Consider the following 22335-nt stretch of genomic DNA (forward strand, 5'->3'; position numbering starts at 1 on the left):
AAAAACACCTTAGGAACATCAACCATCTTCGACCGCAGAAACTCGCACGTATTCTTTCCCAAAACATTACAACTCGAAGATGAGTTATACCCCCGATCAAGATGGTCATGCAGCGAGGAATGCACTACTCTTATCCCAGTGTCTCGATTCGGTCGATTGGGTTGCCCGAATACTCAATAGGGCCCAGCAACTCTTTGATCTTATCAGTTGTGAGGAACGTCCTCAACCAGTCCCATTCATCTTGGTGTTTTACGTAAAAGCCCACTTTGCAGTTGGCACCTTCATCGCCGGCTCTATCATAGATAAAGGTCCCCAGGGGGGCTTTCACCGTCTCTCCGAATGTAGCAATGTCAACGGGGTTTTCTGTTTCGGGTGAAGGCTGGGTGCCGTATGCTCGAGTCACGGAGGGTGGGTCAATTGTGATGACTTTCTTCGGATCAGTTGCGAGGAGGTGTACCCTATGATTGAGGACTGCTTGGGGAAAGAGCCCGATGTTGTAGTTGTAGTATGGCTTTGTTTGGACTTGTCGGGGGTCGTTGCTGGGGGTTAGGGCCTTATAAGGTCTTAGCCACGGTTTCACACAACTATGGGAATCAGGTTTATTCCTTCAGTATCTCAGTACTAAAGCTTAAGAAGGAGCCAATTGAAGCAGCGTATGATGCCTCATGCATATGATTGATTGATTGATTGATTGATTGATTGATTGATCAAGGGATTACCCGAATTCAGCATAGCCAGGGTATTCCTGCCAGGACGCCTGCGGCTAGAGTGGCTAATAGCCGGACCAGGTCACGTCAGATTAATGGTATTTTCTATATCTTCTGTCAGGTTAATAATGAAACTTAAGAGAAATTATGTACCTGGCTGCGGTATAGCTAAAAAGGAGATAATCCATTATCGTGATTATTGTTAGTACCAATACTTGTCAAATATATCGCTGATCAACCACCACAACAACCCCAAAAAAAACCCATTGATTGGTAGGAAATCAAAGAGGAGAACATGCACGCATGCTCTGTGAGCGCTAGTTGCACTTTACATATTACAGGAAAAGGATACCGAATTAGTCCCCAACTGCATTCCTGTCTCCCTTCACTGGCTCACTGTGTGCATTGGGCCAAAAAATGTAATATAATCGCAAGAGGCCTATGGCAATGAGAGGAGTAATTGTAGTTCATGTAATAGCTGAGCGAAGTATTTATTCACATATGGACTGGGAACTGCCAATCAATCTAGCCGCCGATAACCAGAGCACGCATCTCAAACAACTGTCCATGATGATTGAAAACCAAAGACTGACTACTTAGCCAGTCCTAGCGCCAGTTAGTTACTATATTGTAGATGCATCCTGCAGAGCCTGTGGCTCGCTCCACACATATACATTCGTACCACAGAGCATGATCTTTGTCTACCTTCGGCTGCAAATGGAGTGTACTAAGCTAGGTTTCTGAACCAATAATACCATCAAGGGAGCAATCAACAAAGTGGGGAATATGCAGTAGACAGGAACACAATGCACTGTTGCAGAGAAGGAATGCTGAGAATAGGAGTCCCTTTTATCTTATAAGGGGAGGAGGGCTCAGCCAGCTGCCGCGGACCCGCGGAACATATTTCCTTCTGCTGCGAGGATTGGCTAGTTATGTATCATTTTGGATTTGCTTATTCACCCATTTGGTTCCGCCCGGTCCCATGTAAATAAGTAATATCTTGGGGGGGGGGGGGGGGGGGGTTGTGTAACCTGTTTGTCCTGCAGGGGGTTATGGACGCATTTCTAGTAAGTAACTAGGAGGTGACCCCTGTTAAGTTAACATTGAAAAGATCTGAGAGTTGTCCAAACCCAACCCTACCCCAACAGACATGCTTACCTGACGAAATGATGTACATTAGGCTGTGAATGGGTCACACATTCATCTATAACAGTAGTATTTGCATTGCAGGGATTCCAAGAGAAATACTAATTTAGTAAAGGTAAAAGTTAGCATTGGACGTAAATCCGGGGAACAGGGCCAAGCCACTAGAGAAGCTTGGCCATTAGACTTTAATCAATTGGTGATAAGCAAAAACCTTTGATATATTCCACTGTAGTCGGGTGCCACTTCACTGAATCCTCCGCCCTCTACAACCAGTCTCCTCCTCTTCCTCACTTATACCTCCGATCTTTCCGCCTCGATCTAGAGATATAAAGGACTCATTACTGAGCATTACTACAGGGCATGTGATAGGATGCAGCAAAAGGAATGTGTACTTCAGCAAGGTAGGGAGATCCGTCCCCAATGTAACTACGATTACTATAGTTACTAGAGATAAGTGCATATTCCCAACCCCTGCGGCTCATGAGAGTTGGTCTACTCACCCAGAAGATCTGACAAAAGCAGCCAGTAAATAATGTAAAAAGAGAGAAAGGAAAACTGAAAAGGACATATGCATACGCCCTACGTACTACTAGGCAGATACCATACATACTGTGAGAAACCGCATCCGCGGTTCTGTTCATTTTCTTTGAATTCCAGTTATAGCAAATACTGAGTAGAGTACTGAACAGCGTGATACATTGAACTTCTTTAATATATTGTGATTGTTAGCCGTAGATGACAAATATACTAACCTCTGTCTACGTATCAAGCTCAGCTGTGACTCATATCATCAATAACATTGGTTCAATTGATGGGTGGTGGTTGGTGGTTGGTTGAAAGAGGTGGTGGTCGGAGACCACGCAGGAAGAAGAGGTGGCGGAGGATCAGATGATGCTTGTCTGGCTGCAGCGAATGTCTCAATATTTACTTCTTGTCCTGAGGACTAAGGAATGGAGTGTATGTTTGGGGGAGAAGCTGGGGTGCTGCAGCCCCGCATTTTCGGTCTGCTTTTACCCCTTTCGCCCTATCAAGCAAAGCAATTGTAGTAACCAGGTTATTCAGGCTATGATCAGTCATGGGCTGATGCATCATATCAGCAATAGTGTCTCTGTCATTCTAATGTAAACCGAATTACAAAGAAAGTTGGTAGCATAGTTATCTAATTATTGGCTGTGTTAATAACTATCTATAATAATAGGGCTAACCCATCTGCGATCAGAAACATTGAGGGGTCATTGGGAAAGCAAGGAAATCTGGAGTAGTAGAAAACAACTGCAGTATTCTTACAGTAAGGGATGATAGCTCGACAGCCAGCCGACGGCTCCGTGGACCCCGGACTTTCTATTGCATTCTTGTGTGGAGACAGGCAGATTTTCTTATAGCTTTGCTATTTCAGTGCCACAAACGCGGTTTATTTTGGAATGTCGAACTTTTATATATGTAAATGTTTTCTGCATGAGAAAATCCTCTTGTGTAATTGGAGCTCGGATGGTGAGCATGCATACTAACTAGTAGTTATGGTTTGGAACTCTGAAAAATGCATCCATAGAAGGGGTAACCGGTGGAGAAGGGCTGCTATATGGTCAAGTTTCATTTCTTGAAATGGTGGTTACAGTGGGGGAGAGTACTATCACGTTAAGCTGATGTTAGCTAGAAAGTCAGCGGTAACGCAGCGGATGTATATAGAAGTGGATCACGAGGGAATTGCCCTTATTGGGATAGGCAGGAAGTTGCTAGTATCATTCCCGGCCAAGTGGTTGATACTATTATGATATACTAGCTGACACTCCATTTAATATGCTTAGCAGAGTCGTACCGTGTGGGATAAATCTCAGAGATAAAAGTGGAATCCCTTCGGGGTCTGATTGATTTGGATTAACATCGCCACCTTAGCGGGTGAGTAGATAGCCTAGAGAAGTAACAAAGAGCGAGTAGAATGCAACATCAGTCAGCGGTCTATATTTGTGGAAGCGTACCCCCGCTGGAACACATGAAAGATGGTTGATGCTATACCTCCGTTGTCTCATGTGCATTTTGTATGCCCGAGATGGACCTCGATTTCATACTACTCCACTATGGTGGCAGCATATCATCTCCGACTAGTTCCAGATAGGCTTGAGGACTATTCAATACTAGAAAGAGAAACGAGGAAGAAATATTCAGCTATTTACGTAGTAGTAGTTCATAGGGCATAAGTAGTAGATATAGAAGAGGGGGTAGTGTGGTGACTGCAGGTCACGATAATGTACGGCTCCCAGTCTAGTGACAGCAATCGATCAGGAAACCAAATGCACATCACAGCTAAAGATGGCAAAGAGAGGGAAAAGAAAAAAAGCACTTTAAAAGCTCATGAGATCTAAAGCAACCCATTAGCAAATTGATCCTGTAAAACAAAATGAAAGGGTGGAATCGGAAAACAGAAACTTACCTCTCCCAAACAACGCCCGTTTGGCCCAATCCATGGCCAGCATACACCTCGTTCTGAAGCTAACACTCTCGGCAAAGTAAACACTACGCCACAGGTACATCGCCAGGACACCACCGCTAAAGTTCAAACCGCCAAAGTCAAAGATAGCAGCATTGCTGATGTACGCCAAACTTCCCAAGTGCTTGTACTTGAAAGCCTTGTAGCACGCCTCATCCAGATCTCCATAGTCGATCTGGTTGGCCTGCATACCCGGCAGCGCTGCCGCAATCTTGGTCAGCTTACGGCCCAGGTACTCGCCCTGCTGGTTTGCGCGCTGCGCGGTAGCAGGCAGGGAAGTGAGCTTCGTGTCGATTTGATGCAGGAGCTCAGAGAGTTCGCCAAACTCAAGCGTACCGGACTGGTCCTTGTCGTATTGCTCGAAGAGCTTGTCAAGGCGGCGGAGGTGGTTCGAGGCTTGAGGGAAACGCTTGCGGATGCGGGTTGCTACTTCGCGCCATTCGCGGAAGGTCAGGTGCAGCTTCTCGGGGTCCTTGCCCTTCTCCCAGGCGATGGTGCGCAGGAAGGACATGATGTTGCCGGCGAGGTTGTTCTGGACGGTAGAGCAGTCGCCAATTGCGTAGACATCGCCAAGGGGCGCGCCGATGAGACGAAGGTGGGAGTCTGTTTCGAGGGCATGCTTGTTGTTTTGGGATTCAAGCTTGTCGGAGAGGCGCTTGCAGAGATCGGCGCGGGCTGGTTAAGGGTGTGAGTGTTTCTGTTGGATAGGCTGGATGTGGGATTTACGTACCGACACCAGTGGACCACAGGCAGAAGCCCATGGGGATCTCCTTCAGGATGCGCTTACCGTCTTCCTCTTGCGTGAAGAGGACTCGGTCGTCGCGGACCTCCGCCACTCTGGCGTTCGTCAAGACGTCGACGTGGTCGCGAGCGAAACGGGACTGTGCGGTCAGTCAGTTATGAGAACTTCTGGGATGCGACGAATGGGGACCCTGGGCTGACCTCAGCATAACGAGAGAGCGCTTCGTCGTAGGTGTTTAGAATGTGACTACGGCTCTGGATGATGTGCACGGAAATCTCATTCCGAAGGATCTTAGGGAAGGAGTAAAGAAGGTCCTCGTTGAGCAGATCGAACAGCTCCGCAGCGAACTCAACGCCAGTCGGGCCGCCACCGCAGACAACGAAGGACAAAAGTCGCTTACGCTCCTCGTCACTGGTCGTAGGCAGACAGGCAAGCTCCATGTTCTCCAAAACCTTGTTCTTAATCTTCCGGGCATCATCGATCGATTTCAGGAAGTGGCAGTTGTCCAGTCCCTTGACGCCGTGGGGGTTGGTTACACAGCCTAAAAAATCGGAGAAATTAGTTTCACGGAATATTAGTCCGGCAGAGGGTAGGGAAGTTTCGAACGTACCGACACCGATGACTAGCTTATCATAAGGCAGATAGAACCTCTGCTCCTGGCCATTGGCATCTAGTTGAGATACCTCGACCAACTTCTCGGAAAAGTCAACGTCCTGAGCCTCTCCCTTGAGGAAATGGCCATGCACCCGCTGCACGATCCGACGAACAGGCTCGACAAGCGACCTCAAACCCAAAGTTCCCACCGTCGCAGACGGCAGCATCGGAGTGAACAGGAAGTAGTTGGTAGGGGACACGACCGTGACATGGTAGTCGCCGGGGTTGAGATGTTTCAGAAGCGCGATGCTACCCCAACCCGTACCCAGGATGACCAGGCGGGGCTTGTCCTTCTGCTCCAGCTTAGCCTCTGAATCACTGTCTCCAAGCAAGACCTCCGCGATGGGGAGGTTCTTAGGTCCACCGCGCCGGGGATTCAGCGCCAATTCCGAAACGGGGATGTCCTCCGCACTCGAGTTTTCGCGGTAAGTGGTTGCATCGTAGATGAAGAACGCCACGACGGCAGCACCGCTCATGACAATGAAGAAGCCGCAATAGGCAAAGGACTTGAAGACGGCATTGCGGAAGGAAGATCTCCGCGTAGGTTCGCTGGCTTCAGGGGTTGTAGAATTATGCCGGACGGAGTATTGGGGGTTGAAAAAGGCACGCGACGCCAAGCATTGAGCTGTCGCAGTGCGATGGGGTAACCGGGTTCGGGATGCCGCGAGGCCTGCTGATGCTGGAGACTTCGAGGACTGATACCGACGTGATAAAAGGGCGATTCTTTTCAGGGCATGGGGGTCCGGACGACTCCGGAGCAGCGCCGCGCTCATGGCGTCTAAGCTGGCAGGAGGAACGAGCGGTCACTGCGAAGGGGCCAGGTTGGAGATAATCGACCCGCGAAGAGACCCAATGGCACGGGGAAGAGGAAAGGAGGAAAGTAACAACGAACGATGACACCAAAGTGACAGTGTAAGAGGACAGCGAAAGAGACACCGACTGCGAGAGGAAGAGGGAAGATTCAAGGAGGAAGAACAACACTTCGAAACCACTGCACCTCGACGTCATCTGGCCAAGCCCACTTGGACCCGCTCGGCCTGCAGGGCCCGGCTTGGCACCATTTGCTCGATCGGAAATGTTATACGGAGTCGATACACACATCTATTGATTGATCGTTCTCATTGTTTGTTATTTATATTCATCTTTCATCTACTTACTAGGCATATGGTATTGAAGGATATGGTCATATCGTCACACATAGGAAAGAAAAGAAGTAAAAATGTCAGTGCGCCTCCCACCCACCGTTGTAAGTAATACCTCGTCGGCATTCCGAACGCCAGTTCCGATCCCATAAATGCATCCTCTTGGGTAGATAAATAGATAATAGACAGCCAAAAATACACGTGTCATGGTGCCATCCCGATCAACGGTCCCGGCACCTCTTCTAATTCCTGTCCGACTCTTCTCCTCCTGGCTCCGTACTGGCCCGTTTCTTGCCAGATCCAGGCTTTCGGCCGCGGGGGCGCTTGACAGGACTCTGCCCGGACATAGAGTTCTTTCGCTTCCCCGGACGGGGTCCCCCAGCTGTGCCCCAACCGGCTGCCGGGTCATCCATGTCGGTGGCCGCGTCCAGATTGTCTCCCTCGGCATCTTCATCGCCTCCAGCTTTGAATTCGTCGTCGATGTTAAGCAAAGTCGCAAACTCGCGGCACTTGTCGATCATGCTTTGCTCGCTGCTCAAGGCGGTCATATTCCGAGCGATAGCATCCCAGAACTTGTCACCCGTCACACCATGCACCTTCGTGGCTGACTTGCTGAGCTCTTTCGATGCAGCTTTGGCCTCTTTGACGCGTGCATTCGCTGTGACGCCGTACAAGCGCCGGAGATAGGTTCGGGCTTCCCAGAGCATGGAAAGGGATGCAGCTGCGGTAGCCAAAAGCCGCAGGGTGGCTGGGTTATACTGCTGCAGGGGTGCCAAATTTTCTAAACCCTCCGTTGCAGGAGCAGGCATTCCCTCTACGGTAGTAGGCTCCGTCTTAGCAATAAAAATGTCGGTTTCGATCGAGTGGGCGACAACTGTCCCAGTCGCAGAGACAATGCGTTCCATGCAGCCGATTGTCGGTACGAGTTCGGCAAGTTGGTTGTAATCGAGAAACGCGAGGTTCTGCGCTACAAAACGCGATAGTAAGAGATGCTCGGGCGGATCGCCGGTGGCGTCAAGCTTTTTCAGTTCAAAGTCGACTTTCGAGCACAAATTCGAGAGAAACTTTCTCTGATAGCGACTGTTGCTGATTTTGATGATATCAAACAGGGGCGCAAGTTTGGCAATGTATGGACGGCTTGATGCACCAGTGGGATCCCCCACCACATCGCGCTGGTAGTAGAAAGCCTCCTGAACAGCACGCATGTATTCTCTTTCGAACATTGACTCGTACTGCTGGTGGAGCATCTTGTGAGTGTCGAACGCAACTTTCGCAATCGCTGGAACAGTTGATGTCTCCAACGAGACAAGAACGCCCGCACATTCCTTAGGGTGCACCAATCCTTGACGGTTTATACTGGCAATCAGCTCGATGGCAGTCAGAGCGTACGAGTCTTGCCGCGATTGTGCGACCCGAAGCATGCTTCGCAAGAAGTGCTGGGCAATCAACGCAGCGGCACCATCGTTGTCGCTGGCCTTCAAAGACCCTCCTAGTCGCGTGGCGCCTTCCTGCTCGGCAATCTCAGCAGCAGATAACACAGTCTTCTCAGCCTTGCCTTCGTGCATGGCGAAAAAGTCCGAGAATGACCTCAGCACAATGTTCTGCAGACTAGGATTGTCTTCCTTAAACACCATAGACAGAATCTGCCTTGGGTTATCACGACTGAACTGGCCTGGCCAGGACTGGCAAATTGATCCCAAACTCTCCAGTGACATGACTCTCAGCTCAAGTGGTTGTTTCGGAACAGTGAAGGGTATAATGGCATCAACCATTAAACCAGCCACTGACCCGCCGCCCCATGATGGGAAAGCATTCTTGAAATGCGGCTCGTACTTTTCAAGATCGCAGTGTCTGCCAACACAGCCTGCAATACGGATGTAACTTTTGGCTCTGGCTAAGACTGCCGCGTTTGCACTATCAGAAAGATCGATGTTTTTGTAGTGCTGTATCGGTTTCAGCACGGAAATGGTTAGTTTCACCAACCGGTCAGTATTGTGCAGAACTCCGTTGATAGTCCAGAGGCACGCCATCACTTCATTCAGCTCTGAGCGAGCAAGCTTAGCAACGCTCTTAAAAAGGTCGTTTTGGACCTCTCTCAACAGAGTATTGTGGGCGGACGACAAATATGGCAATACGCATCGGTAGATGACTACCACCGAGCGGAAAAGGAAGAGATCCTCGGCCGTGGCCAAGTGTCCAATGTAAGGATGCAAAGTCTCTAGCTGGTCAGGCCGGAACAACTTTGCATTGGCCTTCGCAAAAACGGTGATAGTTTGCAAAAGTGCTTGCTGGAATTCTTTCGTCGATTCGGTACCTTCAACCAGCTTCTCGAACATTGTAGAGACCATTGCTTTGCATACTTTGAAGTTCAGAGAAGCGGTCTTGGAGGTGTCGGATAGAACCTTTTTAATACAGTTGTTCAAGGTGTCAAGCGCTGTTTCGCTTCGTTGAACCAGGCTGACGATGAGTGTCACCCTCTCATCGAGACCGACCTTTAGTTTAGGACCATCCTGGGCAGAATCAATGAGTCCGTGGAAGGGAGTGAGCCAAATCTCCTCGAATGTCTGTCGCGCCAAAGTCGCCACGCTATCTTCCAAGTCGCCCGTACGTTGGAGAAAGCTATCCATTATCGCAAGCTTCAACTCAGTACGCGACGTGTTAAGGTAGATATCCTTCAACAAACCGATGCAGCGCTTCCGTACACCGGCAGTCGGATCAGCGGCGCATGTCAAGATAGCCCGGCAGCCGTCCTCTTCCAACTTCGGCTTCAATGCAATGCATTTCGCGATCAAAGACAATGCGGAATCGCGGACCATGGGAGATGCGTCAGTAGCACAGCGGAGAATTACCCGCATGACTGAAGCATCTCTATCGAGAAGACTTGGATCCTTCTCGAGCATGTATATTACACTCTTCAAGCTACGACTCCGAACTTTGGCCTGGTCACTCGCAATCGAGTTGAGCAAAACTTTGAGAATAGTGTCGAAAGCCTTGCAGAACCCTGAGTTCAAGACAGTCAGGATGTATGCAAACTTGCCATGCGCCGTAGGCACAGTGTTGAATTGCCTAGGAAAAGAATCAGTAAGGTGCTGTGGGACTCAACAAAACGTACTCACCTGTGCGTCTCGAGCCATAACGGGTCAGAGAAAAGATTGGAGAAGAGTGAAACCAGGTCTTCGGTCGCGTCGTCGTACATGACTTCGTCCTTGTCTTCAGAGTTATAGTAAACGGAACAGAAGGTTTTAGACCACTGCGTAAGATAGAACCCGCGAGCACTAGCAAGCTGCCAGTTGTCTACACTGCGGTCTTGAATGAAATACTCGAGCGTCATCCGATAAGGGCCTTCTGCGACAACGAGGTCTTGTGGATGCAAAGCACGGCTCGAATACTCTTCGAACAGCTGTTTGAGAGATTCGCTGAGATCGCTATCAGACTCCTCCATTGCAGGTAGCAGATGCTGAGCAGTCACTATAAGATCAGAGATGGCAGAGCCCATCCATCCCAGGAGCTCAAGAGCCATGCTTTTCGCAGTCGCAGAACTCTTGTCCTGTTCGGCGATACCAACCATGTGAGAGGCCATGATACGAAGCAGCAATTCCGCAGCCGGCCAATCTGTGGAGCCTAGGACGCTGATCAAATCTTCGGTAAACAGGTCGAAAATATTCCGATAAGGCTGATCACCGGTCTTGGTGGATGTCATCGCCCGTTGGACGATGAATTTAACAATGTACTGGGCACTGCGTACTGCGTTATCATGTAAGCGGTTGACCTTGGTCGCAAGCTGTTCCATGGACATGCTCGACTGGTCGTCATCCACTGCCTGGCTATCGCCAAGCACTTCGTCATCGTCCTCGTCTTCCGCCGATCCAGGTGGCTTGCGCCTCATTCGAGACGCCCTAGAGTTGGGAACGTCCAAAGCAGTCGTCTGGACCAGTTGCATGACCAATGCAGTCAGAAGTTGGATATTTTTGCCGTCGGCAAGCTTGAACTGCCTGGCACTCTGCCGAGTAGATGGGAGCTTTTCAAGTGATACAAGGATTTCATCCAGGATGTATGGGCGCTGGGCGGGATACTTGGAGAAGATTTTGGCCAGTACATCCATGGCTCCACGTCGAACCGACTCAAACTTCTGAACACCGACAGTTGAGTCCTTTTCCGTGTGAGAGTTCTCGACGAAAATTAACTTAGCTGCGAAGAACTCCGTGGCGGTGACAGTTCCTTCTGAGACGTCAATCCGTGAGAGGAAATCTGCAAAAAGAGCAAGTACTTTTTTGCTTTGCTGGATTAAGGAACCAAGAACCCGTTTCTGAGCAGAGAAGAATTCAAAATACTTCGCATCCTTGCCTCCAGGACGTGCCTGGACAGCCGGGATGATACAGTGATCAAAGACTTGGTTAAAAACATTCGGTATGGCTTCAATCAAATCCTCTGGACAAAGATCTCGTTCCGTCTGGGTCCCAGACATCGTTTGCAGAAGACTCCCTATAGCAAGAAGAGCATTTTGCATGTCATCCAACTTTCTTAACCAGTCCTGCGATTCAGACTCATTCGAAGGATCGTCTATTCTCAGATCCGGAGATTGGGCAGCAATGATTGGCTTTTCACAAAGCTTCTGGATCCTATTGAGATAGTCCGATGGGATATCCTGGAGTCGGCTGTACCCAACCACTTTCTTGATTGCCTTCTGCAGCCGCGTATGGGTATCGGATGAAAGGATAGGCCCGTTCACCTCGAGTGCATGAGGTGTAGTGAAAACCACGTTTGTCTGTTCAGCAGCCGCACCGGAGGATGTACTGGGGTCGAGCTGATCCTCGGATTCGAAGATTTCATGGAGCATGTCCTGCAACTTGACTAGGGCAGCGTCTGCCTCTTCCTTTTGGTCTTTCAGCCGGATAGCCGTAAGATTTTCGCTCCCCTCAGCATTGAGTTTTCTCTTCTTCGACATGCCGTGATCGTCAATATGGGGTGGCAGCGGCTTGACGGGGATTACTACCGAGAGTTGACTTGTCTGTTGACTCGGTCGGGAGGAGGGGGTAGGTGCAGGTCTGTTTGCGACGGAAGGTTGCCTTTCATTAAAGGAGATAGGCTTTTGCGGCGGTTCTATGTCATCCGGCGTAGGGTCTGTATATTGTCAGTTCACTTCTGAAGCCCATGTGAAGCGATGAAGCCCTACATCGAAAAGCGATATCCGTGGCATCCAACATCATCTTCGCAAATGAGCCAAGCTTGTTGCTGCTGGCGACATGGTCGTTTGCCGCTGTCGAAGGTGATTGCTGAGTGCTAATCGAGCTTGTCGGCAGCTTGAACTTGCTACCGGACTAGGTGAGCATATGATATAAGAATGAAGCATTAATGAGGCTTACAATTCGGTCAACTGATCACCATCCAGCAATTGCTGCAAGTATTCCCGGGATGTCTCCAAGCGATTCGACTCGTCCCGTCCCGATTGAATTTCACCATTGAGTTGACTTAATGCTGTACGGCCGGACTGGAGGATGTGATTAATGGAGGTCGTATTGGGGGGTCGACCGACGTCCGGGCGTAGGATGCAATCTTAAGGAGACAAGTCAAGCAGTTAGTTAAAGTTCACTTTGTTCACCGAAAGGGTTTATCTCAGTCTGACCTAAACCGAATATCGGCGAGCTGGACATGGGAGAGTACTGCAACGCTTCCTCAACAGCCAGCGGCCTTTGCCAGCGGCGAGCCTGCCCGCTGGGAGCTTGAGCTTGCGCTTGGGGATGGCCGTTGATGACGACCTGAACGGCCGGATGCCAGTTTTGAGCCATGGCGGCGGATATCCCTACTGGGAAGCTGGAGACGGGTTGAAGGAAGATCTATGACTGTAGCTTAGACATGCCCTCCTCAGAGACATGGCTATGGGAGCAAGGAGAATGAGAGACCACCCCCGATAAACGCCTGATCATCCAAAGATCTCCATGGCAAACCAATGCAATAATTAATGCCAGGCACGGTTCTCTTGCCGCTGCCGCGCCTCACCGCCCGGCACTAATGGCGCGCTGGACCGTCGAAAATTGGTCCGTGCTGGAGCCATTCTTTCCGCCGCCATCCAAAGAATTCAAGGCGGGAAAGAAAAAAAAAAAAGTAAAGGGTCATATATCGATTTTCAATTGTCCGGTTGATCTGGTACCTTTTGCTGCAAACCTAAAACGTTCAATATGTCTGCGATTGGAACTCTCGTCTTCTGCACTGACTGCGGCTCCCTGTTGGATGGCTCAATTGGAGATCCCACTAAGATTCTTGTCTGCGATGTCTGCGGAGCTAGGAATAAAGGTAGGTTTGCCTTGTTGGTATCTTAGGTTGCAAAGTTGCATTCACTGACCTTGTCCCCTTTAACTTCCTATTCAGACACCGTTCCCCAGACTATTGTCTCCGAGTCCAAGCCGAGCGCATTCCCGTCTGCCTTGAGAGCGAAAAGATCTGCGGTCCAGACCTTGACGGCGTCCGACAGAAGAACCGAAGCCCTTACCCAACATACTTGCATCAAATGTGGAAGGAAAGAGATGTACTACACCACCGTACAACTGCGCAGTGCAGATGAAGGTAGTACGGTGTTTTACACGTGTGTCTGTGGTCACAAGTATGCAACCTACAAACCCCTCTCTTTCCCTGCCTTTTCCGCAATAGCCCATACTAATCTTTCTGTTACACAGGGAATCGACGAACAACTAAACGGCAAAGACCTGGTGTCTATGTTTTTTTGAAAATTCTCAATTGTACATCTATGAGTCATGAAAGCAACTATTTACCGGCATTGTAGACTTTTTGTTCGCATTATTCATCAAGCAGACACGGCAGCAGGGGCACCAGAGTCCGGCACCAGCGCATACTCCATCTCTCCGTTCTTCTCAAACTCGGCCATATCAAGAGCCACGATAATGCTGTCCCGGACAACCTGCTCGGGGTCGTTCAAGAACTTCTTCAGGGTATCCTCGACACCCTCAACGTCACCCAAGCTACCGAGGGCCTCGGCAGCTTCGTGGCGCACCATACCAGCTTCTTCTTGGTTGCTCAGACACTCGGTGAGACTAGGGACGGATGCGGGGTGGCAAAGTTGACCGAAAACGAATGCGACCTCGTGGCGGAACAGCGCAGAGGGGTCCTTGAGACCCTTGGCGAGCGCATCGACGGCCTGAACGGCGGTGGGCAGATCAGGAGGCGAGGCGAGGTCGCGCAGGGCAAACATGGCACGGTATCTTTGGAAGAGAGGAAGCTTGGTGTCCAGCAATGTCTTCTCCAGCTCAGGAATAGAGGGTTCTGCGGCTTCTAGGGGCATTGGTGGGGCGGGGTCGATGGAGGTGAAGTCACTATATCATATAGAAGCACTCAATTAGCATGCAATCCGAATGACTTGGCTGCGACAAGAAAAGTAAGGTCATACCTAGGCTTCAACTTCTCAGCCTTCCTGGCTTCGGAGTTCTCCCACACGATACGATCCACGGCGATGTCGCAAGTCTCCCGAATGACCTCGGGCTCATTCTCATCGTCCTTCAGTGCCTTGAGAATCTCCAGACTGTCCTCGTAGCCCAGAGCACCTAGGGCCTCAGCGGCCTCATGACGGCACATAACATCCTCCTCCTTGTCCTTCAGAACCTGCTGAAGGAACGCGACAGCGTCAGGGTTGCGAGTCTGACCAAGACAGTAGGCAAGCTCATGCTTCAACAAAGCCGACTTGGATGAGAAAGCGGCAGCGATGGCCTCAATAGCGGGAAGGGTGTCCTCGGACGGAGGCTGCAGGCACGCCAGGTACTTGAGAGAAAAGAGGGCCCGGAAGCGGCGCGCGAGGGGCTCGGATTCATTGACAACAACCTTGCGGAGGGTGAGGACAGTCTCACTCACGCCCTCCAGGTTGTTCTCGTTGACAGCAGACATGATAAAGAAAAAGAAAAGATTATTGATTAAGGAGTGTTTCTAGTTTGCAAAATTTCACGAGATCCAGCGGGAAACGAGGGGCAAAGAAGGGAGAAGAGGGAAAGAGGACCTTCAGGCATGAACGACGATAGGTAAATTTTCGATCTTATCACGTCCCGATAATAAATTTTAGGTGGGGGCGGCGGGGTTCCAAACCGCCGTGGCTGGGCGCCTTTTGCTTTGTAAATCTGCCTGTGCCACTCTCTGGTTACTGTATGCTCGGCGTCTTTTTGCCGGATCTGTTCCTGCCGGGATGGTGATCATCGAACGATATTTTTTGAGGCTTGTCTTCTTTGAGAAAGTGGGAGCGTAATGAGCGTTCTTTATAGTCTAATTGACAGTCATAAGGCATCCTTATGTAAATATTTTTCGCACAGTTCCGAGCAGACCTTTATTTCTATTGACTATCCTTTTTCCAGACCGCTGAAGCCTAATTCAAGTCATCGCGGGAAAGCCAAAAAGAAAGATCCACTTGCTGCATGCCTGGATAGTACTCATCTGCTACCCGGTGAACTTCCGTTCTTCCCTCGCGCCCTCGGAGGATTTAGCCTTATCCGTATGAGGTATTAGTTGTGAGTCGTCTTGCTCAACAGACAAAGTAGTCAATTTTCGCTTTCTAAGATGCCGCTTAGACTACATCAGAAGCAGCTCAACTATTTAATCATTGCTGAAAGCATTTCATAGCATGATGTCGAATCTTTTCAATCCTAAAGGAGCTGCGGCATATTGTTAACATCTCTGTATAAGATTTTCAATTCTCTCTGTTATTCACTCATAAGTACTACTTGTAGCACGCCTGTATATACAGAGGGTCACTCCGCAGTGGGCTAACACCATCCTTAGTAAGGATTGCATGCCAAAGCAACATCATTCTTAATAGTTCCTTGACCACTACCAGCTGTGCTAGTGTAATTGATTTGAGAATGAATTGCCATGGAAAGAGAGGCACAGCATGTGAAAGTGCATGGAGCCTCAACTTTCCGTACTTTAACGCTATTGCCTCAATATTCGGTCCAACGAAGACTGAGTATGAATATCGACATTTGCTACCAATGACTCTTGTCATACCAGGCACAAAGCGGCCTATTCTTCAGAAAATACTGGGAACTAGCGCAAGCGTCTTCCAAATGCTTGTCGAGCTTCTCCAGACTCGCTTGGCGCTAAATCGATTTATGAACTCAATAGTGCATACCAGCAGACAGACGGGAATTTACCGGATTATGTCAATTAAAAGTCTGCAATAGCGAAAAAGTGTAACATTTAGGAAAGTTGAATTTATCACCTAGCACAACCCAGAACTTAAACAAAGACCTGCACTTATGTACATGACACACCAGAAACCCAAATCATTTAGTCTTGATGTACTTGAGCTTCTTCGGTTCGTGGACGAAGTTGTTAGCGTAGGCCTTGGGAACGAAGCGACGCTCATTCGGCTCCTGAACGAAGTACTCGTATCCCTGCTTCTGGGCGAACAGGATGGCATCCTCCTTGCTCTTGAAGTTCAAGTGGGTACCCTGCATGCAATCGGCAGAGGATTGCCAGCCCATCAGGGGGTTCTCCCAGCGATGACCCCTCTGCAGGATATCCCAATCCATTCTCCAGTGGTGACCGTGCCAGGTTCCGGACTGCGTTGCGGGCTTCGCTTGACGGTAGATCCTGTAAATGATTGATCAGCGCGACTGATACGGGCGGGCGATTGATATCGTTTATGGGGCTTCATACCGGACAGTACGGGCCTGCAGGTCGGTGGGAGCGCCGGACAGAACAGCGGCAGCAACAGTGGCACCAGGCTCACTGCCATCCATGACGCGCTTGGGCACAGGGGAGAATTGGCTGGTTTCGTTTTGTCAGTTTGACCACTCCAATTGCATTGCCAGGTGGGAGAAATTCGTACGAGGTGCCGTGATCAATGGTAGCATCGTAATCGGGCTGATGACGGGTCATAGCCTCAGAAGGGCTCTCCTTGCGGATCAAGGTGCTCTCCGTGTGAGGAACAGTCGGGGCATCAGAAGTGCTGGATGTGCGGGAAGGGTCGCCTCGACCGGTGCCTGTAGACACAAAACGCGCATTGACAGGGGTGGCGAGCCTGCCGGCGCGGAGGCAGGCGAATCTTCCTGCTCTAGCAAGCGACATGATGGCGAGGTTGTGCTTGGATGAGTCGAGAGAGCAAGGTGCTGCGGTAGAGCAATTGCAAGTTGAGGTATGCGGCGAGTGCCGGCCTTCAGACGAGTCCGAATGCGGTTTAGCGCGAGCTGAATGAGCCTCCCTGCGTCGAACCGCTCTTCCGACAACCCGCTTTCTCGTTGGCACTTCTTCCTTCTCTCCGTCATTATCCATTGTCCTAGTTCACCTGCTAGCGTCAAGGTAAGCTGGTTATTCCTAGTGTTATGCTCTGCATTTCGCTTCTATTATATCATTGATCCGACATTTTTCTGACTTGGGGTCGCACAGATCCTACAAGATGAGCTACATCGCCCGCCGCGGTCTCTCGACCTTGATCCCTCCCAAGGTAAGGAACAACCGATATAACGACAAGAACATGTCTTTTTCTGATGCTAATTGATGTTTAGATCGCTTCCCCCAACGTGAGAATCCCTATCTTCATCTTCCCCGACCCTGCCTAGACGTTACCGCCCGGAGCAATCTCTTTCGTGCTTTACCTCGGGAACTCAACAAAACGCGCGTTATACCTGTTGAACTCAACTAACTGTCAAAAAGGCGATCGGTGCTGCCAAGGATGCTGCCCGCATGGACCGTGTCGTGAACTTCTACGCCAGACTCCCCCGTGGTGCTGCCCCTGAAGTTAAGCCCACCGGCATCATCGGCCGTTACCAGGCTCGCTACTTCGGAAAGAACCCCTCCGCTGCTCGTAAGTACACTCTATTGATCATATCTTACAGTGTGAAAGACGCTGATCATTTGCAACTCGATAGCCCTCGCCCACGCCATCGGTACCATCCTGATCCTGGGCTACAGCATGGAGTACTACTTCCACCTCCGTACGTCCCCTACATTCTTCTGGTGTATTGTGCAGCAGGACTTACCATTTCACAGGCCACCACAAGAACCACCCCCACTAAGCAGCTCGCTTTTTGGTTTCTGGGAGCGGGAGATCCTGTGTATATACCACACACTCTACAATGAAGACGATGTAGAAGAATCAAACTTGTACCACCTCTAAATCGTATCTTTTCGTCAACGTATCTTTCTATAGGATCTAAATTACATCGACTAAGCATCATGTACCAATGGGTTGCCACAAATGTAGTCTACTCATACATTCATCACAACCTCCGCGGCATTAATATCCAGCGGGACGGGACACACTAGGTGTAAATCAACATGAAATTAGATTATGGAATCAATGGTGCAATAGTGTGGTTCCTCATCATAACCTCAATCATGACCAGCTATGTTTGATACTAAGCCAAGATATAAAATTAAGTTGTAGATGAACTACATGTATTTCCACGTCAAAAATGCTCCGAAGTTTTGTGGTCTAAATGAATTAGCGAAATAAGACCGTTTGCATAGTCCCGATGTCTCAAATGGGCTTGCAAGCTCAACGACAACGTCAACAATGTCTCTATGGGTGGCACTAAAAGGGATATAAAATAAGGTCTCAGTGCAACCCATTATTCGATAAGATCTAGAGCATAGAATCGATGAATCAGATTTACCAATGGTGCTCGGCCTAGATACGTGCCTTCCTAAAAAGTACCAAGGAAGGAACAAAAGGGCAGTAGGAAGTTAATATTATTTCTATTACCCATGAAAAATATGTAGACTTGCTCTGAACATAGGGAGATGAGGAAGATTAGGGAGAAATCATGTAGGAGGATCTGTAATAAGGTGCCTGCTTTCACCGAATCAATAACATAGAATTGCAATTGCTACTGCCCAGCCTAGAAGCAGGCCTTTAAATCAGCAATTCTCTTTTCTGTCTGAGTTGGGAATTTGCACGTAATGATATTGCAAGCAGAATAGGCGCTATGTTCATCATATGGGCCAGGTTCAATGTACTCCAGGGACCAAATTGACGCATAATTACAAATGGCCGGGACTGGTTACTATGATTCTTGTCTTCCAGGAATTTGATGTATTCGTCATCGTATTGAGAAACCGTCAGGAATATCTCGTGCCGATCTTGCGAAGCCAGAAAGCGCCTTCTTAGTTAGCATTCGATGTTGCTTCGTAGGAGTGGTCGTTGAGAGATAATTGACATACTCTTTGTCCACTGCATATGCTTTCACGCCATCATTTTTGACCCATGCAACCATCTGAGCACTCTCCTGCATTCGTATAGCAGCCAACTTCTTTGCTCGCATGACCGGTTTCACCTCGATAATGGCCTGAGCGTTACCTTGCCGGTCATCGAGATACCCGTCAGTTCTGGCTTCAAAACTAGCCTCTCCAAAAGTAGCCTTAAAAACCTTTCTGTGCAAGGTCCAATTGTTGGCGAGCTTGAACGGCACAGTCAGAGCATTCATGAAGATGACAAGGGCGCAATTGACAATCTGTTCATCTCTTGTCGGGGGGTATAGTGCGCTCACTTGCTCTTTAGAAGGAGGTGATGTCTCCTGAAGTGGACTTGGGGTCTCCGGGCTCGGTTTCGCTGGCGTGTCCTCAGGGGTATCGAGACTTAAACCCTCTACATCCAGAAAGTCGGAGATATTCTTGGATTTTGAGGGTGTCTCCAAATACATATCAGCTAACTTTCGACTAAATGCTCGAGCACGTGTGCGATGTGCAATAGGAGTTGCGAGTGACCGCGGATCTACTTCATCTTTTGTGCTTATAACCTCAAGCTGATAGTGTCGTGCAATGGTGAAGTTTCCTTCCCCCATATCCTGTGATGAGAATTCTTGACAATATGTCTGCCATGATTTGTAGTCTCGAAGCATTTCCTCTGCCTTCACGATCCATTTATTGAATTCAGGGAGTATTTTCGGCAGATCTTGAATATGGCGCGTCTCCCACAGTACCTGGAGAAGCAAGAACTGTTTGTACTCAATCTTTGAGGCAGAGTTCAGCTCTGCGCCATGGATAGTTTGGCCTGTAAGGCCCATCCGAGCCATGGCAGCTTCCCATCTCTTCTCATTCGAAGGTAGATCGTCTGTTACGCCCGACATGACGATCTTAGGGATGTAGGAATGTGGAAACTGACGATACAATTTAGCAGGCGAGCAGGAATCTGATTAAGATACGTCGAGATATGATGATGCAGTTGCATATTCGCGGCCATCTAGACGTTTGAGATCCCAAAGAGAGGAAGATTGGGAAGAGAAAGGCTGTGAATAAAGATCATGTAAGTGACAGAGGATCTAGTGAAGTACCTGACTACGATGAATATTCTATCAACATATACAAAGCTCGACTTAGTGGCTTTGCGCTGGCTATGACAGTTTTATGCATACTACCCCATTATCCTAGAAGGGCCCTGGCCAATAACATATTGTCGTCATGGTGTCAGTTAGAGACCACTTGGACACCGTCATGCGCATAGAATCACTTCGAGAACTGTCGGTGGTCAATGTAATCGGAGCTCGATCGAGGTGAGCGATTGCGATATGATGTTATACGCAAGGAACAGCAACCGGAGCAGGAAAGTGATATGTGAGAAAGCCAATAGCTGTTCAAGAGAATTTCCGACATGTCTAGTAGAGTAAAGTGAAATGCTTATCCCTCAATGTAGTCGCATTCATCACATGCTAAACTATCAAGGTATTAAAGTCGTAGGATGAATGGGTTTGATGGGGCTTTCACAGCGCTTAATGTGTAGTAGGAAGCTGTGAATCTGGGATCGCTGATTGGTTACCCGGCAACCAATGTTGCTGCTTCCAAAGTGAACACAGTTCGTTCACCTCCAATGCGACGTCCTGGGAGACAAAGGAACATCATAAGAGAGCACAAAATCCCCCTTTTCATGTCTCATAAACCACCCATTTATGTGTTAATCCAAGTTCTCGGTTGTACTCAACTTATAAAGCCCAGCTATCCATCGCCATGCCACCCATGCTGGAAGCTCCAGCCCGCCGCCAAATGAGGGCCGCACTGAAGGACTTGGCGCTGAAGATCAAGAGCCTTCGAGTTGATGAACTAGACCTACAGCTATTGGAAAAACTCAATATTCGAGTCAATCTTATGTCGCTAGATGAGGCGTCACCACACAAACCATCGTATTTCGCCCCTTTGAAAGACCACGCAATTCCAGATCCCAAGGATGATGACCTTGTTGGACCATATAATGGTCTAAATGAAGAAACGGAGCCAGCTTTCACCAGTCCTATCGATCGTGCATATGCGGTAGATATTCACTTCTCTTCTTACATTACCTATTACTCTATGAAGGCCGACCGTGAAGGATATAGGACTACCTGGTTCTCGAAATGGTAAATAAGGCACCCCCCTGTGATCTAGCAATATGTACTAACGGGTGCTATGTAGTGTTGGCGATTCACCATTTGAAAAATCTAGTCTGTACAAGTATGAACAGCCTGAGTTCGGGTGCTATCGTATCGCCGAGTTGAACGGCCCTACACGTCCACATGTCAAGGCAGTCATGTACAATAATCTAGTCGCCACAGATTCCACAATCCTCTTCGGCGAGTTGATGCCAATCCTTCGAATTATGCTGACACAGCTTCGGAGGCGGAAGTTCATTCATGAAATGGTTTCACCGGTAACGACTGCACCAATCAATCTTGTCGCTTGTCAGAGCTGATGTGTGCTCCAGGTCTTGATATTCTCGCTCATGGGGCTACAAGCCCGAGTGATTGAAGCATTTTTCCACGGTGGGAATCTGGTGCTGCGCCCGACTAAGATGTATGACTTCAGCCACGGAAACTCCGATGCCTTTAAATCACTGGCCCAGTGGTATATCTTGGGAGAACCTATTGGGGATACTACCCAGGCTTCCTGATACATTGCGGGTTTCGCATCTGTTTGACATCACGTGTTTGTCAGATGCATGCTTATGGTTGTCAATCATGTTGTTCTCTAGTTCTCCTTCATCGTTCAAGCAGGGAGTCATGGTCTCTGGGATGTGTCACGTGGGGGAGTTGCAAGGCGTATGTTTGCTTACGAATTATATGACTAATTTGGGATGGGTCTGTTTCTTTCTTGTGATGTTTCTCAGCAGCCCGTCTTGCATTAATATTTTGGAGTGTACTACGACCCTATCTACGATTAGAGAAGCTTATGAACCGAACTTCTTTCCATAGTGGGACAGGTGTCCGGCTCTGACTTCGCGTATAGCCGGATGCTGGCATAGTGCACAAAATATACACCACGAGTATGATAGAGCTAGGTCACCACCCAGACAGGAAAATAGTCGGAGAACAGGCCGTGATGTTACAGATCCTTTGATTATTAGAGCTGACATTGCTGCAATTTCCTACACCCTTCGATGCCCGAGACCTCAGGTTTTGCGGCTGTGCAAAGGATACTGCACCATTACACCTCTCACAACCCCAGGCATCGAACGCCTCACTTTTTATTGTGGCTTAGACTGATGAGAGTGCTAAGAAA

The 22335-nt window shown here is 49.0% G+C and overlaps 10 protein-coding genes across 10 annotated transcripts; 3 read left to right on the top strand and 7 right to left on the bottom strand.

Annotated features, from left to right (window-relative positions):
- Positions 1–130: 130 nt before the first annotated feature.
- On the bottom strand, positions 131–1399 carry BDQ94DRAFT_172095 (uncharacterized protein; the record flags this gene model as incomplete). The annotated part of the gene is made up of 2 exons (XM_026771896.1): positions 131–553; positions 1382–1399. The coding sequence occupies 2 exons, from the start codon at positions 1397–1399 to the stop codon at positions 131–133; spliced, it is 441 nt and encodes a 146-aa protein (XP_026624343.1).
- A 2793-nt stretch (positions 1400–4192) lies between these two features.
- Positions 4193–6507, bottom strand: BDQ94DRAFT_172096 (putative NADH-ubiquinone oxidoreductase 64 kDa subunit; the record flags this gene model as incomplete). The annotated part of the gene is made up of 5 exons (XM_026771897.1): positions 4193–4209; positions 4282–5013; positions 5069–5219; positions 5281–5621; positions 5691–6507. 5 exons carry the CDS (start codon positions 6505–6507, stop codon positions 4193–4195), a joined length of 2058 nt encoding a protein of 685 aa, XP_026624344.1.
- A 611-nt stretch (positions 6508–7118) lies between these two features.
- Positions 7119–12662, bottom strand: BDQ94DRAFT_172097 (putative sister chromatid cohesion protein Mis4; the record flags this gene model as incomplete). Its single annotated transcript, XM_026771898.1, has 5 exons — positions 7119–9942; positions 9993–11997; positions 12050–12186; positions 12240–12429; positions 12500–12662. 5 exons carry the CDS (start codon positions 12660–12662, stop codon positions 7119–7121), a joined length of 5319 nt encoding a protein of 1772 aa, XP_026624345.1.
- A 288-nt stretch (positions 12663–12950) lies between these two features.
- On the bottom strand, positions 12951–14943 carry BDQ94DRAFT_147188 (deoxyhypusine monooxygenase). The gene is made up of 4 exons (XM_026766976.1): positions 14279–14943; positions 13548–14204; positions 13243–13474; positions 12951–13167 (listed from the first exon to the last, which is right to left on the bottom strand). The coding sequence occupies exons 1-2, from the start codon at positions 14764–14766 to the stop codon at positions 13676–13678; spliced, it is 1017 nt and encodes a 338-aa protein (XP_026624346.1). The 5' UTR covers positions 14767–14943; the 3' UTR covers positions 12951–13167; positions 13243–13474; positions 13548–13675.
- On the top strand, positions 13053–13566 carry BDQ94DRAFT_172098 (DNA-directed RNA polymerase I core subunit RPA12; the record flags this gene model as incomplete). Its single annotated transcript, XM_026771899.1, has 3 exons — positions 13053–13167; positions 13243–13474; positions 13548–13566. 3 exons carry the CDS (start codon positions 13053–13055, stop codon positions 13564–13566), a joined length of 366 nt encoding a protein of 121 aa, XP_026624347.1.
- Positions 14944–16151: 1208 nt separating the features above from the next.
- BDQ94DRAFT_172100 (ETC complex I subunit) lies at positions 16152–16938 on the bottom strand (the record flags this gene model as incomplete). The annotated part of the gene is made up of 3 exons (XM_026771900.1): positions 16152–16461; positions 16528–16638; positions 16700–16938. 3 exons carry the CDS (start codon positions 16936–16938, stop codon positions 16152–16154), a joined length of 660 nt encoding a protein of 219 aa, XP_026624348.1.
- A 192-nt stretch (positions 16939–17130) lies between these two features.
- Positions 17131–17987, top strand: BDQ94DRAFT_147192 (F1F0 ATP synthase subunit f). The gene is made up of 6 exons (XM_026766977.1): positions 17131–17169; positions 17257–17314; positions 17376–17390; positions 17524–17674; positions 17739–17804; positions 17860–17987. Exons 2-6 carry the CDS (start codon positions 17267–17269, stop codon positions 17883–17885), a joined length of 306 nt encoding a protein of 101 aa, XP_026624349.1. The 5' UTR covers positions 17131–17169; positions 17257–17266; the 3' UTR covers positions 17886–17987.
- A 737-nt stretch (positions 17988–18724) lies between these two features.
- BDQ94DRAFT_172102 (uncharacterized protein) lies at positions 18725–19937 on the bottom strand (the record flags this gene model as incomplete). The annotated part of the gene is made up of 2 exons (XM_026771901.1): positions 18725–18971; positions 19033–19937. 2 exons carry the CDS (start codon positions 19935–19937, stop codon positions 18725–18727), a joined length of 1152 nt encoding a protein of 383 aa, XP_026624350.1.
- A 746-nt stretch (positions 19938–20683) lies between these two features.
- On the top strand, positions 20684–22224 carry BDQ94DRAFT_147194 (uncharacterized protein). The gene is made up of 3 exons (XM_026766978.1): positions 20684–21197; positions 21253–21487; positions 21542–22224. The coding sequence occupies exons 1-3, from the start codon at positions 20812–20814 to the stop codon at positions 21725–21727; spliced, it is 807 nt and encodes a 268-aa protein (XP_026624351.1). The 5' UTR covers positions 20684–20811; the 3' UTR covers positions 21728–22224.
- BDQ94DRAFT_60001 (uncharacterized protein) lies at positions 21866–22224 on the bottom strand. Its single transcript, XM_026776140.1, has one exon. The coding sequence runs from the start codon at positions 22187–22189 to the stop codon at positions 22004–22006; it is 186 nt and encodes a 61-aa protein (XP_026624352.1). The 5' UTR covers positions 22190–22224; the 3' UTR covers positions 21866–22003.
- Positions 22225–22335: the final 111 nt, after the last annotated feature.

This window comes from Aspergillus welwitschiae (assembly GCF_003344945.1).
Source record: "Aspergillus welwitschiae strain CBS 139.54b unplaced genomic scaffold BDQ94scaffold_24, whole genome shotgun sequence".
Taxonomy (NCBI): Eukaryota; Fungi; Ascomycota; class Eurotiomycetes; order Eurotiales; family Aspergillaceae; genus Aspergillus; species Aspergillus welwitschiae.

Excerpts from the sequence above, each read along its gene's own strand:
- BDQ94DRAFT_147194 (XM_026766978.1), top strand. The coding sequence starts at position 20,812 with ATGCCACCCATGCTGGAAGCTCCAGCCCGCCGCCAAATGAGGGCCGCA. Across the intron at positions 21,198-21,252 it reads ACTACCTGGTTCTCGAAATG|TGTTGGCGATTCACCATTTG; the intron begins GTAAATAAGGCA and ends GGTGCTATGTAG. Across the intron at positions 21,488-21,541 it reads TTCATGAAATGGTTTCACCG|GTCTTGATATTCTCGCTCAT; the intron begins GTAACGACTGCA and ends TGTGTGCTCCAG.
- BDQ94DRAFT_147188 (XM_026766976.1), bottom strand. The coding sequence starts at position 14,766 with ATGTCTGCTGTCAACGAGAACAACCTGGAGGGCGTGAGTGAGACTGTC. Across the intron at positions 14,205-14,278 it reads AAGGCTGAGAAGTTGAAGCC|TAGTGACTTCACCTCCATCG; the intron begins TAGGTATGACCT and ends TTCTATATGATA.
- BDQ94DRAFT_60001 (XM_026776140.1), bottom strand. The coding sequence starts at position 22,189 with ATGTCAGCTCTAATAATCAAAGGATCTGTAACATCACGGCCTGTTCTC.
- BDQ94DRAFT_147192 (XM_026766977.1), top strand. The coding sequence starts at position 17,267 with ATGAGCTACATCGCCCGCCGCGGTCTCTCGACCTTGATCCCTCCCAAG. Across the intron at positions 17,675-17,738 it reads AAAGAACCCCTCCGCTGCTC|CCCTCGCCCACGCCATCGGT; the intron begins GTAAGTACACTC and ends GCAACTCGATAG. Across the intron at positions 17,805-17,859 it reads GGAGTACTACTTCCACCTCC|GCCACCACAAGAACCACCCC; the intron begins GTACGTCCCCTA and ends ACCATTTCACAG.